Genomic DNA, 22,933 nt, shown 5'->3' with positions numbered 1-22,933 from the left:
GATGTCGCTCTCCCAGCTAAATCATATTTTCCAGAAGTATGAAAAAACCCAAACCAAACAAATTACATAGTCCTATCCCTCCTGTTTCTGTGGAATATCTCTCCTCTTTAGTTGCTGAATGTTGCACTGGGAAGACACGTGTTTCACCTAATACAATGAGACATCTAGACACATAGTCATCCCTTATTGAAGTGTCTAGTGATGTTCTAGGTCATATTTATCCAAAACTTCACATATTTTTTCAGGCTATGTAGCTGACATTGTACAAGTAATTATGTGAATATCCAGTCTAAGCTAAGAACCTAGGTTAAGAAGCCTAGAGGGATCTGCTTTTAAAAAGGTTGGTGCCTTCAAAAGTTCTGAAATGAGTGTTTGAACTTAGCTATTAAAGAATGCATGAGACAAAAAGTCCTCTGAAAACCCAAAGAGTATCAGTCTGTGTTTACAGACCATATTCCAGAATTTCAAAAGGGAAAAGGAAGATTAGGTGTTCTAGGAACTACTCTTCCATGTTTCAATGCTGCGTTTTCATTATCTTGAAGTACAGACATGCAAGATAAGCATGTCTGGCCTAATGTGGTTTTGGAAGAGTAAAAAGTCCCAGTGGAGCAACAGTTCAGTGCAGATACTGTTGCTTGGTTCTCAAATTCCTGGATTATGCTACTTCTAGTTGTTACACATATGTGGATCAGAGATCAGAGCTTAACCATTGTGAAAAGCTATTTTACATCCATATAAAAGACCTTATTTCACAAATGAGCAAGCCAAAGGTTTAGCTTATTTGAATATCTGAATGAGATCCAAAACAGATTTAATTGAATATTCATTTCACGCAGCTTTAGCCAACTAAGTTGCTTAAGTGAATTGATCCCATGAATAACACTCTATGTATATGGGTAGTTAATGACTACACTGACGGAAACCTTCACCAGTGTCCTGCTTAAAGTGGAAACAGAGTGATGAAAGACTAATTTGTACCCTAACATGCAACAGTTTTACAGTACAGTATGAGGGTTGTGGAAGTAATATATGAAACTTATCTTTTACAAGCTGTCAGCTTCTCTTCTGCGTCTACTGAGGCACCACGCTGCTGCCCTGCCCATATTGCATGCCATATAGAGTCACTTTTTTCTCAGGTGCACTCTTAACTTTCTCAGTGGTATTTAAAAATGGTTTCTCATTCCCTTACTGTCAGCGTACTTCTGAGCTCCCTTGATCCAGGTGTTTACAGTCCCCACCATGGAGCAGTGCAGCAATGTCCCAGCCAAAGAGGTATCTGCAAGGGAATGCACAAAAATGCATTTCTGAAATTCTCTGCTATCATGACTTTTGGGCATCTTCTTCTGTTTCTTTGGGTTAATTACTTTTCTCAGATGACTGAGATGAGATGAGACTAAATGAAGACAATCATCTTCATGATGAGAGAGAGCAAAGAAGGGGATGCGCTTCATAGTGGTGCTATTCTCCTTTCCATATGATTCTCATGTTTTCGTGCCTGCTACAAAATCTACATGGCATACGGGACGATTTACTTTCAAAAGAGTGGCAAACCCCAAATATTTCTCATTAACCTATGTAGTGTGTTAACCTTGGTCAGCTGCCAGACACTGACCTAGCTGCTCTGTCACTGCTACTCCTCCAGTAGGGCAGAGAAAGAAAATAAGATGAAAAAGCTCATGAGGCAAGGAAAATACAAGAAGATTACTTGCCAGTAACCACCACAGGAAAAAGAAATTCAACCTGTGGAAAATTAATTTAATTTATTGCTAATTAAAATAGTTTTGGATAGTGAGAAACTAAGACAAATTTTAAAAGCCCCTGCAGTCCATCAGTACCAGCACCTGGACACAGACACCCATCATGTTGACTGATGTTCTGCTAGTTGTGTGCTGTCCTGCTTTCAGCAGATGCAACAGCAGTCTCTGTCTGGGAGGATGTTGGTATACTCCAGGACACTGTCTTTCTCAAACACAGAAACATGCTTGTGACCACTCAGAAATGCTAGCTGCAAAAATAGAGATATTTTTGATACAATTGCTTTAAGAATCAACAGGTGAATGTGAAGGGAAATAGACATATAAACAGAACATGAACCTTGGAAAAATGTGGCTAAAGGAGTCTGAGGTTCATACATTTCATAGCTGTAGAAAGAATCAGTAGCACGAGCAAAAACTTTTGTAGTCTGATAGAGGTTCAGAACTACAAACGACTCCTGTGTATCTTTTTGTTTGTTTGTTTGTTTGTTTCTCCTGTTCAGTTTTGTGCATTTACTATAATATAAAACTCCAGATTTAAATATAGGTGTCTGTATTTTCAGTTTCTCTTTTAACCTAATTTCTTTTTAGTTCCTTGATAGTCACACTGCTCCTTTATAAATTCATGCTGACTATTCCCATCCACTTTCTTATCTTCAAGTGTCAGGAAAAGATTCTCAGGACTACTTGCCCCTTCATTTTCTCAGGAGCCAGTGTGAAGCTGGCCAGTCTGTTGGTCTCTTTTACTTCCTGATGGTGTGACTTGCTCTGCTGGATTCCCACAGTATGAAGAAGAAAACAGCTAGTCCTATTGTACACTCCAGTGGTGAAAAAAATAAAAATTTGGTTAATCTAACTGGCTCATGAAGTGGACCCATTTCTACAGGTCAGTACAGTTTGGGGCAAGTACACTCAGAAAGAAATCAATCATTATAATCCTTCTTTTTCCATGAAGAAACATTAGAAATTAGGGTCTAGAGTTTTTTTCTAGCTATCTCTTTCATACTCCACCTTCCTTGTTGCTGCGTGTTGTGTCCAAGCTGGAGATTACCACTCAGCAGCTGGAACTTGATAGTTCTCAGTTCTGTGGAACATAAGTCCATGCATAAACTGCTTTGGTTAAGGTAAACATTTTCTAAAATAGGTGTTTCATGCAGCAAGTCTCTTCTCTCCCTAGAAACAGCCTGCTTGCGTGTTCTTCCATTCCTTTTCCTGAAATCACAAGAGATAGACACTTATTTCTCTCCTTTGAAAAAAAGAAATAAAGACAGAGACAGAAAAGAACCATTATCAATATATACATTTGGTGCACTAAATTAAGGCCATGCTAGGAATGCTACAACCTACAAAACCTGGGAAACACCAGATCCACGCTGCTCTAGGAGCTTGTTTGTCAGAAGCATTCAACAGTGAAAGGAAACAGTGCAGATGTTTTAATTAGGTGGCATAAGACTTCAGTTTGCATTAGTCTTGATTTTAGCCTCTGGACATGGCTTTAAATCAGGCAAATACAAAAACCTATGGGTCTTCAACTACAGCAAAAAATACACCTCAAAGGAAATTGCTTTCAAATTTCCCTCTCATCTGCACAGGCACAAAGCCAGACAATGTCCAAAGAGCCATTGAAAAAACTGCCTTTCAACCATCAATTTTTATCGAAACCAAATAGCTAATAAGAACATGAACAGAAACACAAAAGGGAGAGGAAGGGCTGAAGCATACCCCACTACCTCATGCTCATGAGACATGAAGCAATTTTTTTTCAATCATAAGACTCTCTCCCAATAGAAAAATATTTTTAAGTAACAATATTTACTTTCTATTTACTCTAGAAAGTAAAATAGAAACTTCTGGGCAGATGAGAAATTGAAAATTATAAAAACTACTTGAGTTGTTTTCTTAAAAATACTGAATCATTTCTGCAAGAAATTATTGTAGAATTGCTAATACTGGAATAATTTTCAGAGGTAAGAGTAAGGATAGTATATAATCTGCTTTATGTTATCTGGTTCCACTAACCTCACTTCACAATTGAATAATTACGGAAAACATAAATGCCTTCTGAGAAGGCAAATTTAGTCAAGGTTTTGACAAGATAAGAAATTTTCCTTTGTAAAGAAAATGTCTCTCAGAACCAAGGAGAAAGGATGAAATAAAGGTTCTAATTAAAAATGATGTCACTAAAATGTCCTGTTTAAACAGGTCAAAAACCCAAAAGAAAAACATGAATGACACAAATTTTCTGAAAAGCTAAAATAAACAGAACATCTTTGAGTACAAATTTTGAGAACAACAGTACTGTGTTCATGCATATACAATAAATACATATTTGTGGAGGTACACATGCAAGCATATATGACTGAAGGTAGTCAACACTCATTTCTTGAGAAACAGAAATGTGTGTTTAATGAGAAATTCTTCTGTTTGGCTTCTTAAGTTTTGAAATTCAAAAACTGAAAATGGCATTGAGTGAGATAAGAAACTTGACCTTAGAGAACTTCCGGTTCATCTCAAAAATCTGATTTTATGTTTTGTATATAAATGGTTACAGTTGGAAGAGACCCATGGACATCACCAGGTCCAACCCCACTTCTCATATAGGATTACCATTTACAGGTTGGCCAGAGAGGTGGTAGAATTGCTATCCTTGGAGATACTCAACTGGATACAGTCCTGTGCTGGGGCTCAGTCAATCTTACCATGAAAAATTATTATCTGACAATCAGACAGAATTACCTGTTTCATTTTTTCCCCTTTGCCACTGGTCCTGTCCCTGGACACCACTGAGAAGAGCCTGACTCCATCACCTTTGCCTCCCTCCCATCAGGTATGTATTTATAGCAGTCAGATTCTTCTGGATTTTCAATTCTCAAGGCTGAACAGTCTCAGCTCTCTCAGCTTTTCCTCGTAGGAGAGGTGCTCCTGTGCTCCCATGCATCATCTGTGTGGTCCCTTGCTGGGCTCTCAAAGTGTCCATGTGTCACCTGTACAAGGGAGCCCAGAAGGGGACAGAGTTCTCCAGAGGGTAAGGATCACCTCCCTTGACTTTATGGAAGCCTTTGCCCAATGCTTCTCAGGATACTATTAGCATTTCTTGTGATAAGGGCCCATTTCTGGCTCCTGTTTGAGCTGGTATCCACCAGGAACCCCAAGGCCTTTTATGTAAATCTGCTTTCCAAAAGAATAGCTGAGATCATTCCTTCTCAAGTGCAAGTCTTAGCAGTTCCCCTTGTTGAACTTCATGTGGGTCTTGTTAGCTGTCACCAGTGCCCCCAGGTCCCTTTCCAGCCACACCGTCCCCAGCCTGTAACGCTACAGGGGGTTATTGTGGCCAAAATGCAGGACTCAGCACTTGGATTTATTGAACTTCATCCCATTGGACTCTGCCCATGCATCCAACCATTCCAGGTCTCTCTGCAGAGCCCTCCTACCCTCCAACGGATCAACACACGATCCCAGCTTAGTGTTATCTGCAAATTTGGTAATGAAAGACTGAATCCCCTCATCCATGTCATCAGTGAAGATATTGAACAGAACTGGCCCAGCACAGACCCCTGAGGACACCACTTGTGACTGGTCCCAGCTGGATGTGGCACCGTTCACCTCCACCCTCTGGGCCCGGCCACCCAGCCAGTTCTGAACCCAGCACAGAGTGCTCCTGTCCAAGCCGTGGGCTGCCAGCTTTTCCAGGAGTGTGCTGTGGGAGACAGTGCCAAAGGCTCTGCTGAAGTCCAAACAGAGAACAGCCTGTCCTGCATCCACCAGGTGGGTCCCTTGGTCAGAAAAAGAGGCCAGCTTGCTCAAACTCGACCTTCCCCTCCTAAACCCATGCTGGCTGGGTCTAATACCCTGGCCACATAAACTGTTCCATTATGTGTATATAACATGGAAGAGGCTGAGAAGCCTGTCATGATTCTATAATGAGTGAAACCTTGTTTTCATGAGAGCCTTCAGCTCTGCCATGGAGAATAGGTACACCACATGGTTCAGATGTAGTGTCTTCAAATTTTCCTGACTCATAGGAATCTGTAAGTTATTCAGCAGTCATTGTATACAACTTAGAGAACAGAACATACTCGGCTCATGCTTCATGACAAATGTTCTGATCTGTTCTTTTTGCATCCTTGCTAGTCTAGAAGATATTGCTTTCCTCTTAGAAAAAGGTTTTTTTTTCTTTTTCTGTATGTTCATGCATGTCAATGGAAAAAAGCTTTCATCATATTTTTGAAACCACTCCATTCTAAGTATTTTCATAAAGCCATCAAGTTATCTAGTTCAAAGCTTTCCCCCCAGCTTCCTTTTCTGCCAGACAGAGAAAACCACAAATTAACTAGTACCAAGAGGAAAAAATTCACTATCTCTTTCTTTTTTTTACTTATCTTTCTTGTCTCCTCCCTTTGATAAAATAACTTGCTTCAATAATTGTTTTAGTATCCTATTAAATTGATGGAGGAGGGAAGGAAGAATTTTGTGAAGTTTATGTTGACATTAAATTTCATTGCCTCTCCATTTTTCAAGGATTCATCTGAGCTTGTTGATTCTGAATTTATGTTATTTGATTCTGTAGCATCCCATGAAATAATAATATTTTGTATTTTATAGTGATGGATGCAGGTGTGTGCTTATTGGCAAGTAAAATCTTTGCCCAAAGGAAATTTCTGTCAAAATAGCCAAAGCATATTAATATTAATCCCCATCTTATAGCTATTAAAAGGAGAGCAAGGTCAAAATATAAATCATACTAGAGTGATACCAGCAACTACCTAGAGTGGATGCCATCAACAGAATTTATTACATACATCTCTCTCTCTTCTTTTGGAAAGAAAAACAGAACAGAACAAAACAAAACAAAACAACGAAAAATGCAAGTGTGTAATTAACTCTGCATTTCTTCTGTGAGCAAATTCACTTGAAAGTCTTGTAACGTGACTAAGCTTTTAACATTCCATTTGATGAAACACTCCCAAAAGCCTGTAATACAAAAGCCCATCTAAGTATTTTCCTGCAATATCTTGTGTAGACCATGTATGTATATAAAATAACACAACTTTCAGCAGGTAATTAGCCTTTTCACCCTTTCAGAATTTACTCCTAGCAATTCTGAAATTAACACAATCACACAAAATGTTATTTATTTGTTTAAAAGAACAATTTTGTAATCAGGCAAAGGAGTATGTCCATCTCATAAGGTCCTCAGAAGACATTGCCAAGAAACAGTAATGTAACAAAACACTTTGAGGGAATAAATTAACACTATTTCTAAATCCATTCTATCTCCATAATTTTCAGTTTGAGTACTGTTAATTTTAAGAGATGAAAAATCCTTCCTGTGCAGAGCCCTGATGTTAATTTTCCATTAATTATAAAGAGCACATGTGTTAAATGAGTCAGACATAACAAGTTTACACAAACTTTTTCACACATCTTTAAGTAATTACCAAACATCAGATATTTACCAAACATCTTGCATTTGGTATATCATTTGATATTATTTAGCTAAAATCCTATTAGTAAGGAGATCAAGACAGGAAATGAAAATATTTTCTTGAAGACAGGATTTTTTTTCCTTCTAGATGATTAATTTATATCTATTTAAGAAATAAATATTAATAATTTAAAAATAATTTTTAAAAGGCTTAAAATGCATTCTCTTATCTTAAATGTAGTTGTACATGCATTTGATCTAAGAAGCAGCATGCAGGAAGGAGAGCAGCTCTTTCACTTCAGTGAAGAGGCTTTCCACCTTGGGTTAATTCTTCAATTAGCTAGAGAGACCAGTGCTGGTGATGCATTCGTGTGAGTACCATGTGCAAGAACAATGTCTTGGCTGAAGCGCCAAAGTCCTCACTTGTGAGGTTTATTGTAGACTTGTACTTCTTCTATAGTATTTGCAAAAATTGGCTTTTATTCAGTTAAAGTAGATAGTATTAATATCTTTTTTTGCAGTGTTTATCCCTTGCACCTTGTCTGATTTTAGACAGTAACATTCTGTTTCCCATTTTGTAACCCCTGTGCTTGACCATTGTTTTCTTTCTGCTGCTTCTGCACAGAGTCTGCAATGTTTCTCTGCAATTGTGTCCCCAAGAAGATCATCTGAAATTTCTGGTCAATGTCAAGGAAGTTACAACTGCCAATAAAAATCTATAGTCAAATGCTGTGGGTTAATCCTAGGCAGCAGTTAAACTACACACAGCCATTTGCTCACTTCACCCCTCAGTAGGATGGGGGGAGAATCAGATGGGGAAAATTAAAAATGGGTTGAGATAAAGACAGTTTCACATGCAAACTAGATGGTGCATGTGAAAACAAAGACATTAATTCACTCCTTCCCATCAGCAGGCAGATATTTAGCCCTTTTCAGGAAAGCAAGGTATCACATGCAATGGCTACTTGGGAAGACAAATACCTAACTTAGAACATCCATCTTTTTTCTTGGTTTACTCCCTTTTTAATTGAAAAACACAACATTATTTGGTATAGGATTTCTCTTTGGTCAGCTGTCCCTGTTGTGTTCTCTACCAACTTCTTGTGTACCCCCAGACTAATAGCTGGTGGAGCAATGACCTCAACACCCTGAACACTGCTTTGCTGTAAGTAAAACACTGGTGTGTTATTAACACTCCTTCAGTCACAAATCTAAAACACAGTATCATAAAAGTTGCTATGGAGAAAACAAACTCAGTACCATACAAAACAAAACAAACAAAAAGAAAACTTCTGAAAAACTGACAACTTCTGATTTTGGATAAATATTGCCTTTTATAAAAAAAAGCCCTACAACCATCAGACCAAAATGAACCAAACTCAAACCACCCGAAATATCACTTGGAATATTGTTTCCCATACCTATATTATATTTAAATAGAAGTCTGCATTTTAGCTCTTTTTTATCTAAGACGAGAGAGAGATCTACTTCACCATGCTGATATGCTGCTCAGATGCCTACTTATTATATAAAACTTACTCGGCAGCCTTATTCTACAATGTGGCTGAATGTATTTCCCCCTCTAGCCTGAAGTATGTAGGTTTGGGCCTCAATCTGTCATTCCAGTTTTCTGCAAAGGGCTGTATATTGGGTAAGAGTTCTCTAAAACTGTGAGGGACTAAACTTGAAATGAAACAATCAAAGAAAAAGTATAAATAAGCATTTGATGAAAATTGAGTAGGAAGTTTTTATGGAAAAAATGGAATGAAAGGCATTCAAACAGGAGGTGTGAATGTGTGAAATGCTCAAAATAGTCTTTGGAAGTGTGGACTAGATAAAAATTGTATGTGTATGAAACAGAAGCACGTGGTTTTGTTGTTGCCCATGAAAGATAATTGTTTTGCCCCATCTGTATTCAGTGACATACTCAACATCAGTCACTATTTCTGGTGGTTTCACTGTGCTTAGTTTGAAGTACAACAATACCTGAACTAGATGCCTTGCAGTGGTAGTGCAAGCTGGTTGGTTTGGATTTAGTGATGATGCTGATGAGGCTTGTGAATGTGAAAATCCTACCTGGAGCTTCTAGATGATGTTTTGTTTTCTTTTACTGCATGAATGAGAACTTGCTGTGAGTTTGTAAATTGCCTGCTACAGTAGAATGCTGAGCTTATACAACTCCCTTAGATTTAAGAGCTAAGTGGATTTTTGAAGACTGGAATTGTAGAAACTCTGATGTGTTTTCAAATAATTTCTTCCAATGAAGAAAATCCTATATTCTGTTCTCTTGTTTTTATGTATGAGAGAAGGAAAGGCACTTCCAGGCAGTTTTGACTTTAAAGATTTACATTCTGTATCCAATAAGGCAGTTGAATATACAATGAAGTACTTTTATTGGCAAAGAAAGGTTGTTTGCTTGTTCCAGCTACAATAATTAAGACTTTTGCTGACAGAAGCAAGCTGAATGCATTTTGGGTTCAAAAGCCTCCTATTTATAGTCTAGATGCAAAATGATCTCTATTCACTACAATGTCTCATTTGCAGGTTATCATTCTGCTTTCCTCTGAAAGCTAGTCAGCAGATGTTTCCTTCCATCTTGACTCATTGCATTAGTGGTAGAAAAACATTTTGTGTATTACCATGGTACTCTTCATAAGCAGATTTGGATGACAGAACCAACTTGTTGAAAACACAGGACAGTATTAAGAGAAAATTCTCTTGAATATTATATATAACATATTATTATATATAATATAATCTCTTGTATAGCTATGATATTCACATCCTTTAGGTTTTGAGTCAAGTAACTTTCCAAACAGTTGCGGTAGCACTGCATTAATAGATCCTCCTCGAGAAAAAAGGGAAAAAATTTAAAATCAACAAATAAAATGTAGTAAAAAAGTAAACTAAAATTAAATTTAAAAAATACAATAAAATTTTGCCCCAGGTCTTTTCATGAAAATTTTCTATGACCTCACACCCTATCAGTGTTTTATTTCCCCATGCAAAGTGAAATAATGACAAAAATAGCAGTGTTTCAAACTTCTGAAATTGCTTTAAAGATATTCTTTGACAGTGAAAGTAATATTGATACCATTTGGTATCTTCTGTGGACATTTTGCCAATTTGATCCAGTGCTGTTGAAGTTTAATGATCTAAAGCTGTCATATTTCAAGGTTTCAAAATGCAAAGCTATTTCATAGAATTCAGCAAGTCCATGGGCAAGATAGATGTCTTTTTGCACGTGAAGCGTTGTGGAAGGGGAAGTGGTTTATCAATGGTATGTTGGCTTACACATCAGCACATTTGTTGGTTATTTTCCTCAAAATTCCAAAGTCTGTGAAAAATAGTTTAACTTCATTCTTCTTAAAACCGGTTAAGCGGGGGGGAGGGCATGTTTGCATCTGAAGTAAAAAAGACATAGCAATTTCTAGAAAGATTTTTTCCTTTCCCTTTTTTGACCAGTGATCCAACTGGGGATCACTAGGTACAGATCCAGTTGTTAATGGACTGGGCACTGGTCAATGAATGATTTATTTTCATACATTCCTTATCATTACTTTTTCAGTACTTTGTTTATTCCATTACCAATAGCTCCCTTTGTCTGCATAGACTGGGAAAAGCAGGCAATGGGTAAATTTATAGATGGAAATCTCTTATTACCTTAGAATCAGGACTGACCCATTTGGGGAGACACTAATGAACACCAAAGATTCTGGGAATTCGGGAATTTGGTCCAAGTGATTGGATAATATAGAAAAGATGTAAATGTTATTGTGTTTGAAGGTCTGTAGCTATTGCTTTGCTTTGAGATAGGTTAATTTCATATCTCAACAGCATTCCTGAACAGTAATGATCTCGAAGTACATGGCATTTTTTCTGTGTTAAGCATGAATTAGAACTTACTTTTGTTAAAACCCCATTAACTTAGAAGTTATTAAGCCATACACAGCCAAATATTTTTGTCAATACTCATTTTCACACTTTATTATGGTCCATGCTAGACGCACAGAACAGGAAAATCCAAAGAAGTCAATGCTGACATTAAAGGGTACCATCTAAAGCCACTCAGATAGTTAAAGAAACCCTTACATAACACAGCTCTAAACCACCTTGCACAGACTACGCAAAAAAGGTTCAAGTCAAAGGCAGCCTGCAATGCAGTAATTGTAAAATCCACAGAAGTCAGTGGAAAAACATTAATAGGCCTCTGTAAGAATACCAAGGCTTCACATTTACACTATTATCACCATCTTCAAGTGGAAATTAGGCCAAGAACAATACACGTTCTTCGAAATCACCCTAATGTGCACATCCTTCCAGCACAGAGAACTCTTTATTAACATGTACTTAATACTAACTGCTAATAGACTGTATTCTCTTACAAAGTAATCTTGGAGACAGAACTTGCCTTCTTTCAAAACAAGCAGACAGAGCAAGACTTGTTTTCTTTGAATAGATTGCCATGCCATGCCCCTTGTAGCTTGCCTCGATACACCTGGTGTGTTTACTCATCTAAAACTTTTCCAACCTCTTTAAAAACTTTACCACAGTATTTGGATAGTAGCCTCACAGACTCACATTTGCACTCACTGCATATGCAATGCATAACAGAAATCAGTCAAAACTCATGACAGCCTGCAACAATTCCAGGGACTGAATACTGATTTTGGATTTACCCCAAAAGCTGCTAAATCTGCAGGGATTAAAAATTCACAATTTACCTCAAATGTGTGGATATTTGAGTTGCACCTAGGAATGGAGAACAATCTATTCTCTCAGTGTAGTGATACATTTCTAAAGAACAAAGGGGAACTCCAGAGGCATGTAAAGTGTGGTAATTTCAATTAAGCTGATGAAACTGTGAGAAATTATGCCAAAGGGTTTGCCTATGCTGGCTCAAAGCTTGCTGCTGAAGATGATATATATTTTCTAACCTAAGAATGCATTTTCCACTGTCCAGCAGCTAGTTAAGAAGATTAATGACTGCTTTGTAGTTTCAATTAAACTCCTTTATCACCAAGAGGGACCAAACAAGTTTTGATTTCAAAAGTACTGCTTAAGAAAGAAGACCAGGGCTGCATAACACTGACATTTTATTAGAATTCATCTGTAACAAATGGAACTTGTGTCAGCAAAGAACTGATTTTCATACAGACTTCCTTTTGCCACCAATGTAACGAAGTAAGAAAATAAAAAGCACGCCTTTCATTCTGTAAAACATTTACGCGTACTACTAATTAGAGGTAATTGTATCTTTTTTAACAAGCCATTTTACAAGGTAATTTTTTAAAGTTTTTCAGTCTATGCATCCAAAACAAGAGCAAAGAACACAAGTTTTTATTATCTTTGTAAAGACACTCCAAGCTTGAATGGCAAAGCCACATAATGGATGGTTATAATGAGACCTGCAGCCTTCTGATATCTGTGGAGTATCAGGGCACCAAGGGAAAAAAAAAAAGAAAAAAAGAAAAAAAAAAAAAAAAAAAAAAAAAAGAAAAATGGGAGAGAATAAAAGGAAGCAAAAAAAGCAGTTGCCTTTTTTTTCCTTTTACATGTTCTGTGTCTTTTAAATACATACAAGTGGGTTTTGTAAGCAATTTCTTACAGATGGGTTCAAGTTATTATTGGGTGTAGAATCAATAGGGCAGTGCATAGTACAAAGGTATATATAGAAAGTGCAAATCTCCTTAGAAGGTCACTCCTTCCCCCAGCCATCTTCTCTGCTATCTAACCACTCAAATAAATTTTTAAAAAACAGCTAAATTAAACTTTTGTATAAATCATTTTTATATATTTTGTGGTTTTTTTCCCCATTGCAACTAATTACAGAATTAGACATAACTACACATACAAACGTAAATAATAGCACCGTACTGGTTATGCTGATGAAACCAATTTTAAGCTTGGAAATGTATGATGTATGTAGACAAAGATGCTCACAATTTAAATTAACTGTAGAATACATATATTGGAATACAGAAAGTGGAATGCACATCAATGATGCTGAGAACTATCATAAGAAACAAAAAACCTGAAAGGAGTATTTAGTTGTACAACAGTTTTTCTCACAAATTGGCTCTGCTTTTTTGTATTTCTTTTACTCCCTTATTTTTGTTGGATCTTGCAAGACAGCCTGCTAGGGAAAATGCACTGATCTTTGTAGAGATCCAGTGTGCAGGAACCTTCCTTAGTCCATGTTTTCAAAATGACACTTTGTTTTGTATTTCTGAATTCCTATGTTTGAGTTGAAGAATATGACCACACTACATAACCTGGTATTTTAATAATTATTTCAACGTATAAATCAAGAAAGAAGAAGAGAAAGAAACATAGTGCACATTCTTCTCTGGTTCAGATGTAAGTTATAGAATCTCATTCTGAGGTAGCCTTCTATAATACTTCTATTCCATATATATATATATTTATACTTCGGTTTTGATTTTTTTGGTTTGGGTTTTTTTCATTACAAAAGTGCTCAAATACAATTGCTGGAGTTTGGTCTTTCTTATTTTTACTTCTCATAGGAGTGGGAAAATTGGAAGAAGAACTAAAAACGTTGAGGCCACATGGAGAAGCCACAGCAATGCTCCTATTTGAAACCCCAAAGAAAGCATCCTTTGATGCTGATGTACTAACAATGGCAGAACACATGCTGACCAAGGTCAATGTAAACGGCATTCTAGAAAGAGTCTCAAAAAGTACTTTGTGCTGTTTAGAGAATTTTCCTTTTTCCTGGAATAAAATCTGTCAATCTCCAATATGTCATGTGGGCTCAGTCTTGCTGGCCTTACATGAACCTTCCCACTGAAAGCAAGGGTTTGACTTTAGCAATCTGTTGACACAAGTGAATGAGCAGGACTTGGCCCAAAATAAATCTGAAAAAAAAAAAAAAGAAAATAAAAGAAAAAAGGAAGATGCATAAGCACTGCTGCTGTCAACTACTGCTACTGTGCTGCTACAGCTCGGCAATGACAGATAACACTATAACCAGTGACAAAGTGGGTTTGAAAAGCCAACCAGAAATAGATTTCCAATTTGTGGGCTATTCTGTTATTGGAAATATGGAAAGATAAAGGGCCTTGACTACCTATATGTTTTGGGTTATCATTTATTACCATCCATACTTGATTAGAAACTGGAAATGCATATTTTTCAAAATTGTCTGGTACATGTATTAAAATGTCTGAAAAGAACAACAGAGATATAAACAAACTAAACTAAATACAAATGAAGGCTAACTTAAAGAAATACTATTCAAAATAGGCATCAAATATAAGGCACTCTAAATGTAAAATTAAAATAAACCCCAGCATCCCCAAACAATGCTGTATGCCACAAAACGTTTGATTTCACAGAGCAATGTGTGTTTGGCTTTGCCCTGTTACATACAATAAATGTAAATTATATAGCGCACACTATAGACAGTATACTATTGAATACAATTTTAAAACATCTTAATACCTAGTATATTACAACATTCTCCCCTCCTAAAGGGATATGCACTGACCTTTCCCACATGCACACCTCCTACATTTAATAATATGATTTCTTATTGCACTATAGTGTTACAAATATTGAACTTCACTTGAAGCCTAAATCACATACTCTGTGTGCGTGTGTGCATGTGTGTGCTCTGCATGTGTGCATGTGTGTGTGTTCAGGTGGAAATGTGGATAGAAATATTATTTGGGATAGAGATGGCATTCAAATATCAATGATGTGCATTCCTCACTTCTCTTTGAAACAGAAGTTTATGGACCTCAAAAATGCAGAGATGATCAAATTGCAGTCTGATATAATTGTAGTATGTGGAAAAACTTTCCCAATGCTTTCATAAATCCAGGTATGTAAGGACTGATATGTTTATGTGCATGTGTGTGAATCTGTATCTGAATCCATCTGTATTCTCTGCAACTATACAGAGAGTCAAAAAAGGGTAGACAGTAATACATATATATATATATAAAAGAGAGAGGGTGTGAGTGTGCATGTGCATATGTGTGCGTGTGTGTGTATGTGCTAGCAGCATCTTTATACTTTGCGCCTCCCTGTTGATTCCAAAATAAACCAAAAGCCCCATTTTGATTTAACTGATTACAATGAATATTTTCTTAAAGAAAAAAAACCCAAATAAAACTACAGAATTCATATCTAACAAGACTGTGGTACTGTAGGACTGCACAAAAATGTGCAAATTTTCAAAGTATCTAACATTTCTACAGCACAATATTACAGATAACAGTTCTACAGCTTAAAAAAAATCTACATTTTTAAACAAAAATATTAACAGTTATGCAACCTTTTCTTTAATTCACTTCATCGAATGATACACTCTTGTTAAAAAAAGGAAAAAGTTTACACAGTTAAAAATGAAGCACAGGTCAGCAGTATCTTTACAATACTAAAAAACTAAATCAAGGACTTTCTTTTTAAACATTCCCACATTTTCCCTTAAGTGTTATGATGAGCAGTATGATGGGAAACGGTGATGTTGAAGTAAAGAGTCCGCTTTGTTTGAGAAGCCAGAACCCAACCTTGCAACAAACATCTTGCACTGAACTGCAGTTCTCAAAACTCTTCTTTGCAAAATCATGTAATCCTGAATAAGATGATCACTCTTTCTGATTAAGTTTCCTCTTCCCTTTAACTTCAACCAATGTCGAACCCTTGAGGTATCTGTAAATGAGATCCTTCAGACGCCTCAGTGGTCAGGATTCTTTTATTATGGTTAGGTTATTAAACTGTGAATTCTTGGTCCACATGGAATACTTCTTGTTGGGTGGGGTTTTTTTTTTGTTGTTTTTTTGTTTTATATATCCCCAATATTTTGTTCATTTGTTTCTTTTTTTATTATTTTTTATTTTATATATCCCCAATAATTGCTCCTTAGCTAAGAGTTAAGAAGTACTTCTAAAGCACATTGTATGGCTCAGAAGCGGCTCTCTGGATCTTAAAGGGCCTGCAATAAAAATCCACAATGGGTTTTTATGTTGCATAGTGATCAAAGCTGCCCAGATACTCCAGTGCGGCTCGATAGCAGAACTGGTATTGATCCTAGAGAAAGAAAAACAGAAAACAAATGCATCAAAAAGTCAGCTTGTTGGTTGGTTTCCAGTTTCTTTCAAGTAATAGTGAATATTTTGTAGCTGCAAACAAATATACTGCATAGGCATCTGCAGTTCAGCAATATTCAGTTGCCTGACACCAACAGAAAACCACTCTGAGTTACAACAGATAGACAGTCGTTTAATGCAACAACATTTTCCACAGAATGGAGCTTCTTTTTGTGCAGAGACTATATACCCACCTACTGACAGTCTGTTATTCTGGATTAAAACAATATCAGCATTAAGCTTTCTTCTGATAGGAACATGCTAGAATGCTTTCCCTGCTTGTATTTGAAAATAAGTAGCAAAATAAACAATGAATTCTACAGCTAATACAACACACTAAGTAAAAGGGTCCATCACAGCTTGAATATGGAATTCTGTATGGAAAACCATCACTTTAAAAATCATGCAAAGAAAGCAAAGGGAATTCCAGCCTTTCAGTAAGACAGGCTTTGATGAAGATGTGAAGATACCTTGGCAAGAAAAAGACCTAAGGAGAAATATAGAGCTAAAGGACCTCATTCACCTAAATCAGACTTCATTTCAACCTATACCTGGAAACAGAGAGAAGTTTAGTGTGCTGAGAAATTTTCTCATACCTCAGATGAATCTAACATTTGTAAGTTTCTGTTATTCTCACCTCCATAAAGCAGTCCTTTTGCACATTTATGTTGTTGCACATTTACACTAAAATGGCACATCTACGTATTTATTTCCAACTGCCATTCTTGGTTTAAATGGTAAAAAGTAAAAAAATTTTAAAAAACAAAAATAAAAGAAATTTCTCAAAAATACCAGGGATGTCTGTTTGCTTTTCTGATAGTGCTGTGTGGTAACTGCACAGGTTGCAGTTGTTAAGATCACAATTAAAATTCTTTCAGAGGCCAGGAAACTAATCAGATATTTACTTCACTGAGGTAGCATGATTACTCATAGTTCATTTCTGTTAGTTGGAATAGTTAGAACAGTGGCAGAATACATTACACACATGCTTAAATTTTAAGTGTGCGTATGGTCCACATGGAAGTGCTTTGTTTAATAAGGATTAGATTTCCTGGCAGTTTATAACACTGAATGAGAGATTTGTTTGCCACAGAATCCTGGAAGACATGTCTACAGAACACCTCTGCTTTCAGCAGCAGGGATGAAGGGTAGCATACAGAAATTAGTCAAAGCAGGAGGAGGGAGCATATATTGCAGAATTGAACTCTGCATCTGTCAGGTAGGCTCAAGGAAGCATAGTTTCTGTGTACTTTAGCTATTTCTTGCAGCCAAAATGACAGAAAGCAGTCATTTTTCATTTTGCTTATCCAGAAGAATGATGGTAATGGAAAAGAAATGGAATTAACTCTTCAGTATGGTCACAGTGATTTACTTGGCTAACTGACACGATTAAAAATAAGTATCTGTATTTTTCATATAAGCTTTATGAAGTTGTCTTCTTAGAAATAAAACTACCCAGCTTCTACAGAACTAGTTTAATTTTCTTGTGGAAAATGGCAAACTCTGGGGAACCATCTTAAATTTCACAGACTTAATTTAAAGGCCTGTGTCAACCAAATTATACTAAATAAATGTGTGATCTGAAATGTTTCCCTTCTCTTTTCCTTTTTGTTGGTCCTCCTAACCTGTTGGCTCTGGCTTAGTCCAGGTCTTCTGCTCAGAAATTAAGGCAAAAATTAAGGGCATTAATTGATAATGTTTAAGCATTCTTTATGATGTGACAGATTTCCAAGCATACAGGCACAGGTAACTAGTCTAAACTGCTTATCACTTTCTTTATTTCTCCATGCCACACTTAATAGCATAGAAATTATTTACACTATAGTTATCCTGAATGCTGAATTTACCATTATGATTTTCAGGCCAAGGAGCCACTTGCTTGGTGACACAAAAAACCATGAAAATAATACAGTGTCACTCTGAAGACATAATCAAGAGCTTGCTCCCAGGGAAAAAAAAAAATAAAATCAGAGGATCCACCTGCAGAAACAATTTGCCTGCTTCTCTACTACCACACATTTCTGCCAGAGAGCATGGATCAAATAAAAATGTGTCATGCTTCACAAATGGGTATTTCTTAACTACCATAATTTAGGATCCACTATTGAAATGACTTTTTTTTCTTCCTCATCTTGCAGTAACTACTGTGATAACAGGAAATAGTCCTATTACAGATTTTACCCTGTAGTCACAGGGCCAATATATGTCTTCAGATATTACTGTAAGCATGTCTTATACAGTATCTATCTGTGCATATTTTTGCTTGTGTAAATACCATTTCTTTTCCACCACCATTGCATAAGGATACTCTTGCTCACCTCTGTCTGTACCATGGCTGGCCGCTGTGTCCTTAACATTTTGACAGTCTGGAAGATGTCTACAACGCCTTCATATCTCATTCTTTCTAGCACAATGCTTAGGGTTATGAATACTCCAGTCCTTCCAACACCTGCACTGTTGAAGAAAATGAAGACAAAATAAAAGGAAAAAACAAATGTTAATTGACAGTTAATGCTGAAAGAATTGGCTGACAAATTCTTTGTGGTTACAACACACCATATGTGTATAAATTGCTATATGGGGAAAGGCTCACTAAGCAAAATTCCATAGCAAATTACCACATTGCATTCAAAAGAATAACTGCACTCAAGTGAACCTCACATCTACTGATTACATCTAGACTCTCCAGTCTTCCTTGCAAAGGCTTGATTTGTTCATCCAGATATACAATAATCACTGCATGGTGAAGGCAAATATTAATATTTGTTGCCAATAGCATACATTGGAACTGACAAGAGAAAATGAAGCCAAAATGCATTTTACTGCTTGCTTTACTTTAGTTTGTCATGTATATGCCCTGTTTTGCACATCTTCTCTGTGTTATTTTACCTTCTACTTTAAGTTTGAAGTACGGATGTTCGTTTAATATTGAACTTGTTCATACATGGTCCGATTCAAATAATGGACAGAGAAAGATCTCAGTTGAGGCCTTATTCAAGTCTGGCAGTCTGGATCTTTGCTTTCCAATGCTGAAATACATTTACCGTGTTTGTCTACATTGGTCTTAAAAGTATTCTTTGAGTATATATGTGTTTTTTTTGCTCTGTGTTCTGCCCTGGGTTTCTGCTATTCGCTTTAACCCTCAAGAAGTGATGGAAATTCTTGCCATCAATAGAGCCAATAGCTGTCAGCTTTTAAAATTAAACAATCACTTATTCAAGATGATTATCCTTTGCAAAAGAGACAGGTAACTACACAGAGAAAAAGACTTTGTAAGTCTGAACCTCTATGGATGGAAACCAAGCACCTTGTCATCTCACGGTTGATGCTAATAATTTCACAAGGTTTCCTACAGCCAGATAACCCTGGAAAGCTGAATATTTATGAGACCTATTCACCAGATAGATGAATGGAGCAGCATGAACAACAGGAAAATCGTGAAGAACTCTTGAATGTTTGTATGAACTATGACAGAAATCCAGCAAATTCACAAAAGTAGTGTGGAAATTGAATGTTCAAATTGTATGATGGTATCTTAGTGTTTGGTCTAGGTCAGAGCTCTTTTAGGGCTATTAGACATATGCAATTGGATTTATAAATTTTGCATAGGATGTGTGCTTTCAGATTGCTGAAGCCAAAGGACAACTGACACACCACTTGACAGAATATCATGTTGTCAGTGGTGATTTACCTATGTGATATAATAACAGTCCTGGACATCTAAAGCAATTGCAGCGCAAGGTGCCTGATGAGGTAAATTAGACAGCTAGTACTTCAGAAACATCCTGAAAAATCCTGGAACCTGCTCGTTGGAACCAGCTTGAACTTTGCAGACCTGATTACAGTGTGATCTAAACTAAGTAGCCCAGGAAATGACCAGGAGAATGAACACAGACTACCATTTTACATTGTCCTGCTCTGCTATTTCACTAAAAGAAAAATATTTACATGTGTGAGAGCATTCTGGCCTCACAACAGACAAATCTTTGTTACTTTAAAAAAATTACTTGGAAATCTCAGGCAAAAGGAAGAAATTCCTTTGTTGTCTTGGGTACTTAAAAAATCAGCAAATGTCTCCAGGAGAGACTTAATGAGGAAGAGAAACTAATATGGAAACATGTCAATGCTTGCAAATCCTAATTGGTCATCAAGTGTAATGTCTTGAGAAAAGCCTACGGGATATTGATCCTGTTCCCTTTAGAGTAGCAAACATACTTTAACATTGGAACAATTCCTATCCAAAAATGCTTAGGATTTCTAGAGTAAAGAAATCCTTCATGATGCATTATAAGTCCCCATGACTCATAATTTAGACTAGAAACTAAAGTTGAGATGCTTAAATGAACTATGTGGATGTATTGATTTTTTGTAAGAGAGAAGAGTTTATTATTACAAATACATCTTGACTGCATTCTGGGAAAGGTCTTCCTCAGTCTTGAGCTAAAAGCTGGAATAAAAAGACTATAAATATCTAATATTGGTTTAAATGAAAATTTTACTTCAAGATGAATAGCCCATTGCTCTCTTAAATAGTTTTAAATATCTGCCTCATGAGGTTAGAAATTTTTTCATTCAACACACTGACCTATTTGTAAAAATGTTACAGAAAAAGAAAATTTAGAATTGTGGGTTGGGGGGGTTTACTGCATAACAGAGAAAGCAAGCTTGTGAAAATTATATAGAGTGTAAAGGAGACCCAAAGGAAGTGACACTAGGGGTGTTTTAATTCACTGTAGAACTCATCATAGTACAAACTGGAGGCATTATTTCAGTAATTCCTCAGAGACTAGGAAAGCACAGGTATCCAGGATCTTGTGTTTCCTGAAAGAAATACACAAACTTACTAATTTGCTAGGGACACTTCCTATTCATGTAAGTTGACTAACACTGGCAATGATGATTAGCATTACCAGTCCCTAAATAGTCATTACAATAATGATAAAGACATTTAAAAACCAAGCCATGATTAGTTACACTGCATTTGACTTTGTTTCCAGCAATGTCAATGGCGGAAGTCCATAATTTTACCATGAAAGATCACATCCATTTGGGAGGGATATGTAATGTAATGGAAGAAGCATTCACAGTATTCACAAGTGGACAAGTCTGCATGGCACAAAGAACCTAGAATAAAAATACTGCTCGGCTTTCTTATCTGCATAAAGGCATAAATATTGCTTATTACTCCTGACCTCTCAAAACTCATTAATGTTGAAGAATAAGGCTTATTCTTATCTGGTTTGTTCTTCATCCCCCTTGTGTAATGAATCCCAATCAGTGCTCTGCATGCTACTCTCCTCAGCAGCCTATAAAAATTTTAAGGCACACAAGAAAAGTAGGATTCAAGTATTCCAACACATTTATTTTGTCTGTCTTTCAGATTAGAGGATCATAAAGAACTCAAATTCTGTTTACCGATGACTTTGGAAAGAGGAAAATTTCTCTCCCTCTGTTTACTAGGCTCTAGTAAACTCATTCATTTGTGTTCATGATAGTATTGGGGCACCACTTGGCTTGCAGTAAGAACTTGCAACTTGTGTGAGTATTTTGCATCTCTGTTATATAAATAATAATATTTAATCTACAAAAAAGAATTTCATATTACAAAAATGAGTATCTAAAATCCTAATGGAATTTATAGAAAACAATTTATTAAATAAGAGATAAGAGATAAAGATATTATTTTTGGCCATCTGCTATAGACTCTAGAATACTGTAGAGGAAATAAATAAAAAATACAAGAATATTAAAAAACCCATGCTGGATTATTTCTAACCACCATGCAAGTCATTTTCATCTGCATATCAATTGCAAAGAAGGGAAGTCATCACATCAAAAATGAGCACAAAGTTCTGAAGCTAGAACTCATAAACTCAAACTTCAATGATTTCTTTGACAGGCAAAATTTCTAAACACCACTTTCTATTCCATTCCCTTTCTTGAGATAGCTACCTTTTTTTTTTTTTTTTTTGCCTCATCTTGATTGCTACTAATGTGCCACTGAGGTGTAACTAGCTTGGTTGCAGATAATAATTCCGACTGAAGTAAAAGCCTTTAATTTCTAGTGGAAAAAATATCACATGTAGCAGCTTGTGATAAGGCTCTTCCTATGCCTTCTGTGGGCAGCACTGACCAGACTGCTTTTATGCTGAATTAGAAGCATTTATATGTGAAAAAATCACGTGTTTCCACATATTTCTGAAGAACCATTTTTGTATAAATGGAATATCACAGAACAGTTCCCATTTCATAAAGCAGTTCATGCTGTTCCATTTTAGATCCTCTATTTGATTACATGATATGACACTTCACCTCTGAAATGTTGTTTAAATATACACGTTCACCACAATCAGCAATCAACTTTAGGAAAAAAACAAATCTGCATATAATTTGTTTTTAAGCTTTGTTTACTTACCTGCAATGAACAGAAATTGGTCCATCCTGACCAAATTGCTCTTTTGTTTTATGCACTTGGCCAATGAAGTCAATAAATCCTTCTCCAGACTTTGGCACTCCTTGTTCTGGCCAGTCAGTGAACTGGAACTGCCTCACTGTTCGGGACTGGCCATCCTTTAACAAAAGTTAGACACAAATAAAGCACGTTGCTGTGGCTTGAAGTTGGTCAGTGAATAATCATA

At 36.4% G+C, this 22,933-nt stretch overlaps 1 protein-coding gene across 22 annotated transcripts in view; it reads right to left on the bottom strand.

Annotated features, from left to right (window-relative positions):
- Window positions 1-15,311: 15,311 nt before the first annotated feature.
- PTPRD (protein tyrosine phosphatase receptor type D) overlaps window positions 15,312-22,933 on the bottom strand; it is a 1,150,230-nt gene continuing 1,142,608 nt past the window's right edge. For all 22 annotated transcript variants that reach the window (XM_054282388.1, XM_054282398.1, XM_054282418.1 and 19 more), the window contains 3 exons: window positions 22,711-22,865; window positions 18,614-18,749; window positions 15,312-16,236 (listed from right to left, as the gene is read on the bottom strand). In XM_054282388.1, the coding sequence (XP_054138363.1) occupies window positions 16,168-16,236; window positions 18,614-18,749; window positions 22,711-22,865 (360 nt within the window). In that variant the 3' untranslated portion in view covers window positions 15,312-16,167. The remainder of the gene's footprint in view (window positions 16,237-18,613; window positions 18,750-22,710; window positions 22,866-22,933) is intronic.

Source organism: Melozone crissalis, unplaced genomic scaffold, assembly GCF_028551555.1.
Source record: "Melozone crissalis strain CALT ecotype California unplaced genomic scaffold, PUWL_Pcris_2 ptg000005l_1, whole genome shotgun sequence".
NCBI lineage: Eukaryota > Metazoa > Chordata > Aves > Passeriformes > Passerellidae > Melozone > Melozone crissalis.
Note: the sequence above shows the minus strand (reverse complement) of the source record. Positions and strands in the feature narration are given on the sequence as shown.